Raw genomic sequence first — 6,545 nt, forward strand, 5'->3', positions numbered from 1 at the left:
AAAGAGAGTCCACTGCCCTTTCAGGTAGGTCACCTGCTTTGTCTTTGCGGGTGTAAGTTTTTCATCCCCTTGAAGAGAAATGTATGTTTCAAACACTTCTCAGGCTCCTCTGCAACATGGAACTCCCAGCGCCTTTGATGGTCCACAGTGGCCTCACCTAGCTCCCAGAAGCATCTACACATCGGTGGCTGTGCTCATGGGCATCGTAGTGTTTTCTGCCTCCTTTGTGAACGGTTTGGTCATTGTGGTTTCCATCAGGTACAAGAAACTGAGATCCCCACTGAACTACATCCTGGTGAATCTGGCTGTGGCTGATCTGCTGGTGACTTTCTTCGGAAGCACTATCAGTTTCTCGAATAACATCAATGGCTTCTTTGTGCTCGGCAAAAGGATGTGCAAGTTTGAAGGCTTCATGGTCTCTTTAACAGGTAAGGACGTTTACAGAAATCAGCTGGCTAGTCTCTTTCTCTGTCTTCTGCTAGTGCAACTGCACTTGATCTAAAGCTGGTCAGAGACTATGACATAGCAACTATGGCTCATTAGCTGTCCTTGGCCATCAAATGTCTCCTTGCCTCTTCTCAAACCATAGAACAAAGAGAGGGCATCATTGACGATGCTGAATTTGTTATCATTCCACATGCTCACAGGCATGGAATGGGAGAGCAAGTGCTTACTCACCTGGGGAGTTCAGAACACACTGGTTGAGCAGATCCTCAGGTTTGGTCTTGCTTAAAACAGGAAAGGAAGAAATAGAACATTTTTATATCACATGTAATTTATCATAATGCTATATGTTGTGATTGCATCACTTAGCGCTGCCCAGGCTGCTAGGTTGGATGTTCATGGGCTAACAAGGCAGAATGGTCAGGTTTTTGGTGATAGTATTGGTATAAAAATGAAGACACAAGCTCTCATACATTTTGCTGTGAACAATCAGTGGCCAGCAGAGGTGTCTCTGTGTGGGCAAGGGGCACTGAAACAGGGTGCATGGCATTTGCCCTGATGCCATTCCACTCTGCAGCTCTTTTATATCTATTTTTAAAAATATTTCTATGAACATCAGGAACATGATGCACCAATTCCAGTGTCATGGTGGAAACGCTCCAGTGGAGAAACTGCATTTCAGACACTCCTGCAGCTGGCGAATCAGAGTACCATACGTGGTATTGATATCTGTTAAGGCATCCTAGCTAAACTCCATTGAGAAATGTGAAAACTGCCTTAAAAAATGGAAACTGTATGTCCTAGGAAATACAGTGTATCATTTCAGACACCCCCAGATTAATTAATAGAGAGTTAAATAAACAAGAAATGCTGGGGCTACTGGGTGCAATCATAAAATAAATAAGAATAAGACTCTAGATAAAACTAGATAAATTCATGTAGGATAGTCCATCAATGGCTATTAGCCAAAATGGGCACGGATGGTGCCACTATCCTCTGTCTGCCAGAAGCTGAGAATGGGCGACAGGGGATGGATCACTTGATGATTACCTGTTTTGTTCACTCCCTCTGGGGCACCTGGCATTGGCCACTGTTGGAAGACCAGATACTGGGCTAGATGGACCTTTGGTCTGACCCAGTATGGCCGTTCTTATGGTAATACGATGCTATTGTGAAAGATTTTTTCCCTGCTGGTTTTGCCTGCTTGCTTGAAATCTCTATTTCAAGCATCTGCAAGACAGCTACTTGGAATATAGCTCATTCTATGGAGATGTCCTTACATGTCCTTACATGGACAAAGTAATATAGCTCAGAAAAACCAGCAATTTGAAATCATATTCCACACATACTAACCATTAGTGATCTGTCTCAGGCATTGTGGGGCTTTGGTCCTTGGCGATCCTGGCCTTTGAAAGGTATATCATCATCTGCAAACCCATGGGAGATTTCCGATTTCACCACAAACATGCAGTGATGGGCTGTGCGTTTACCTGGATTTGGTCACTTCTCTGGACAGCCCCACCAATGTTAGGCTGGAGCAGCTTTGTGCCGGAAGGTATGAGTGTCACATTCTTCAAAGGAAGCATTCAAGTCTGTAGCTTCAGCAATGGCTGATGGGCACAGTTTTTTCTTCAGTCATTGGTGGAAATTTTTTTTAAGTATGACATATTTGGGGAGAGACAACAATGATTTTACAGCTGTCTTTGACTGTGTGGCTGTCTTTGTTCTCCAAGTGCTAAGACTCCTTGTTTTCTCATTAATTGCAGGGTTTCCTTTCACATATCACTCTTTAAAAGTTAGCTGCTTATTACAATAAACTGCAGAACATCTGTTTTCTTATTATGCATATGCTTAACACAACATCTGATGAACAGAGGAGCAGCAGAGTGCTGTTGCTGACTACAGTCGCTGCACCCAGAATAGCTGAGCAAAATGGCTAAAGCACAGAACAAGCCTATTAAAAACTTGCTCATTTAGAAATTTACTTTAATTTTATTATTATGACTCATTGTGGTTTGTTTGTAAATTAATAATAATTGCGCTGCCAGCCAGAAATCATCCTGGCTGATGCCAGTGTTGTTCGTGTGATTTGGCTGGAATTTGGAGAGCTGCTTTTGGAAAACAGGCACAATTCAGCAAGAACAGTAGATGGTATTTGCTCTTTGTGCCTTTCCCACTGAAGTCCCTGATCATGCTTCAGGATTGTCTTAGCGTTGATTAAAATCTCATTGTTCTAGGTCTGAGAACCTCCTGTGGTCCCAACTGGTACACCGGAGGCAGGAACAACAGCAGCTACATCATAACTTTATTTATTACCTGTTTCATTATTCCTCTCAGTCTGATCCTCTTCTCCTATACAAATCTGCTGATGACACTACGAGCTGTAAGTACAAAGACATTTCAGTCTGAACAGTCACATGTATTGCTGACACCATTGCAAGCGCAGGTTTTCAGTGTAATTTTAGATGGCTGTTTGTGTGATGTCAGCATAGGTTGATCTCTACACTACAAACAGGTAACTGAACAGGAAGGGAGGACAATGTGGCTAACAAGTGTGCCACGCACCCATTTGCCCAGCAAATTTTTCCCTCAGCTTAGGCCATTTTATAGGGCATCAGTATTTTCTGTAGAATTAGGCAGTGACATATTAAAGAGCAGGCTGTTTCCCTTGTATTGCCTGTAGGTTGCAGCACAACAAAAAGAATCTGGGACAACTCAGCAGGCCGAGAGGGAGGTGACACGAATGGTGATTGCTATGGTGATGGCCTTTCTTATCTGCTGGCTGCCCTATTCCACCTTTGCCATGGTGGTTGCCACAAATAAAGACATCCCCATCCAACCAACTCTAGCATCACTGCCTTCATACTTCTCCAAAACAGCCACAGTTTACAACCCAATTATCTACATCTTCATGAACAAAAAGGTGAGAGCATGAAGATTATAAGAGAGGAATTGAAAACGAGCCTTCACAAGCTGGGGGCTTATAGGAATTAAGTGGAATAGCAGTAATGGGGCATTCTAATATAGCATAGCATATCTTTCCTATTGGGATTCCTGTTAAATGCTAGATCCCACTGATTGCATCTTTACAATAGGCAAGGCTATTAAAGCCTAAGGTATAAAATTGAGATGGAGCTTGATTTTCAACCTGGCCTTAACCAGAGATCCTTTTGCATACCCATTAATTTGTAGGGGCAACTGGCTTAATTTTGGATCATGAATTGCCTGATTGAGCTTGCACAACAAACAGACAGATGTTTATCAATCAATTGCCAGTGCCTGCAAAGAGCAGGGTCAGGCACTAACCAGTCTGACCCCAACATTATTATTTGCATTCCACGCTGGGCTAGGTATTGTCCACATCGCCCCTGCCTTGGAGGTTTACTACCTTCAATGTAATGCAGATTATAAAATCATGACTGGTGCGGAAAAAGTGAATAGAGAACTGTTATTTCCCCTTTCCCACAATTAAAAAACCCGGTGTCATCTATTGAAATTAAATTCAATACAAACAAGAGGCAGTATTTTTTCACACAATGCACAATTAAACTGTGGAACGCATTGCCATGGGATGTTGTGATGGCCAAAAATACAGCTGGGTTCAAAAAAGAACTAGATAAATTCATGGAGGGTGATCCATCAATGGCTATTTGCCATGATGGGCAGGGACACACAACCCCATGCTCAGGGCAACCCTGACTGCCTGAAGCCGGGTGAGGGGGAGACGAGTGTGGATCGCTCCAGCATTGCCCTGTTCTGTACATTCTCCCTGAATCTCTGGTACTGGCCACCGTCAGACACAGAATACTGGGCTAAATAGGCCATTGGTCTGAGCCAATACAGCAGTTCTTACACGTGTGCCAAAAGCATCCAGGCTGCATCTCACAGGAGCGCTACCAACAAACAGGTTACAGCATCGAGTAAAGCAAAACCTGGTATAGTAGTTTGGCATAAAGGGACCCAGGAGAGGTATGTTTAGCAGCCTGCCTTCTTCTATTATCTAGTGAATTTTCCTGTAACACATGTGCTTTCCCCAATTAGTTCCGGGACTGCCTGCTGAAAATGATGTGCTGCAATCGCAACCTGTCAGGGATGCAGGAAACCTCTCCTGCTATGCCTGGTGCCCCCAAAGGCATCTCATCAGCCTTGGAGGGATGTGGAAATAAGGTGACCCCATCGTAAACAGTGCAGATGCTTCAATTCCTGCATGGAGGAATGGCAGCTGCCGGCTCCATACATTTGTCTCATTTTCATTTGCCATAAACACAAAGAGGAGCAAAGAGGCTGGCTATTTTCTAACAGCCCAAATATACACCAGAAAGGAATAAAAAATTTCTTCTTAGAGCTCCCAATAATATTCACTGTACCCTGCCCTGTCACTGCAAACTTAGATAAAAGATAAAACACATTCCCTTCAATGGCAGGAAAGCAACCATATTAGAGAGTAAACATCAGAGAGAACAGTTCACACTCCCAATGGGAATAGCCCCCATTCCTAGTTCCTTACCCCCTGGGGGAAGTGTTAAAGCATGGTAATGGGGGACCTTTTACTAAGCCAAGGAATAATTAAACTATCAGCATTAAAGCCCAAAAGAGCACTTGTGCAGCAGTAATCCCATTAGGAAAAGCATAGGCTTCATTTCATTTAAAAATATATTTCACTGCACAGAGCAAAACAGGAGAGAGCCCTGCACATTTTCAATACACATTTTCAATACACAGTAGGATTTGTGTTGGTTGAGCCTTTTGTGTAACTTCAAGACAGGCTGTGAATCAATGAAAATTTAACAGGTGTGTTCAAGTAGATTGGGCTACTAAACATCCAGACATTTAAACACCACTGTCTCCTTGCCATGGGCAGTCAATTAGCAAATAAGCAATTAGCAAAGGGCCCCAACAGACAGCAGGGTGTAACCTCCAGTGACCACAACTGGAGTTTTATTTCACATGAAAAATGCTACACTGACTGAGACAAAGGAAAAGATCAATATGGCAAAAACAAGGGGCCTGAAGCCCAGCAGATTTGTATTTCATTTATAGCTGAGGCAATCAGGAAAGGCCTTAGAGTCATTGATTTTGCAATAAAGGTGAAACAAAGCCTGTAAAAGATTCTGTGGCACATAATAAAAAAAAACACAGTAAAGCCACCGGGGCCATAAAGGCTGAGACGATAGCAGAAAGCAAAAGATGCACAACATGAATAGGGAGAAATTCAACAACATTAAACGGATGCGATTTTTCCTCCAATAACCGTTACTTGACCTCCTTCATTACATCTAGTGGCTCAAGAACATTGCAAGCACTAGTGTAACATTTTCCAAAATGCTTAAGTGACTTAGGATCCTAAGTCCCCTTGAATAAGGGTCTGATTTTTAAAGGTATTTAGGCACCTAAAATGCAAGTAGGAATTTTCAAAAACACCCAGGTGCCTAGCTCCCAAATACCACTAGACACCTATCTGCATCTTTAGCCACCTAAAAACCTTTGAAAATCTGGCCCAAAGTGCCGAAGATCACTTTTGAAAATAGGCCTTAAGCTCCTCAGTCACATTTGAAAAATGTTACCCCTGCTCTCGAAGGAGTTTCCTTTCTGTGTCATGTCATTATGGTTTTTCCTGACAAGATGATCACGGACCTTCTCTTCCATGACTGTCTATCTACAGCCTTTGATGTTAGAACACATAAATGAAGAAGTCAGCGGGTAACTGTGTTTATAGGTTCACACAATTAAATGGCTCTTACCTCATTATTAGTAATTCTAAATCTGCTGATAATAAGCAGCTACAATGGCAACTGCTAAGCCTTTCTCGAGGTGCACTGATTATTATGAAATTTGATTTTTTTTAACCTCTTTAAAAGCTTTAGGAAGGAAAAATTATTTCTATTGCAGTGACGTATTATAATGAATGCCAAAGCTGTGTTTCCCTTCTCCTTAGTGAATACAGGTAGGGAACAAAGAGCAATGAGGTAACAAGTGCAAGCAGTAGTTGGGTTCATACCCTCTTTGACACCACCATTAGATCATTTGCTTTTTCTTGCTTTGCTTCATTTTGGGGAACTCTGGTTATCACACACCTTTTGCTTAATTGGAGACCTTCTACA

General features: G+C 42.4%; 1 protein-coding gene across 1 annotated transcript; it reads left to right on the top strand.

The window, feature by feature from the left end:
* Positions 1-5,656, top strand: LOC119844850 (pinopsin-like). Its single transcript, XM_038376240.2, has 5 exons — positions 1-428; positions 1,817-1,999; positions 2,682-2,827; positions 3,128-3,367; positions 4,486-5,656. The coding sequence occupies exons 1-5, from the start codon at positions 80-82 to the stop codon at positions 4,624-4,626; spliced, it is 1,059 nt and encodes a 352-aa protein (XP_038232168.1). The 5' UTR covers positions 1-79; the 3' UTR covers positions 4,627-5,656.
* Positions 5,657-6,545: the final 889 nt, after the last annotated feature.

Source organism: Dermochelys coriacea, chromosome 17 (assembly GCF_009764565.3).
Source record: "Dermochelys coriacea isolate rDerCor1 chromosome 17, rDerCor1.pri.v4, whole genome shotgun sequence".
Classification (NCBI taxonomy): domain Eukaryota; kingdom Metazoa; phylum Chordata; order Testudines; family Dermochelyidae; genus Dermochelys; species Dermochelys coriacea.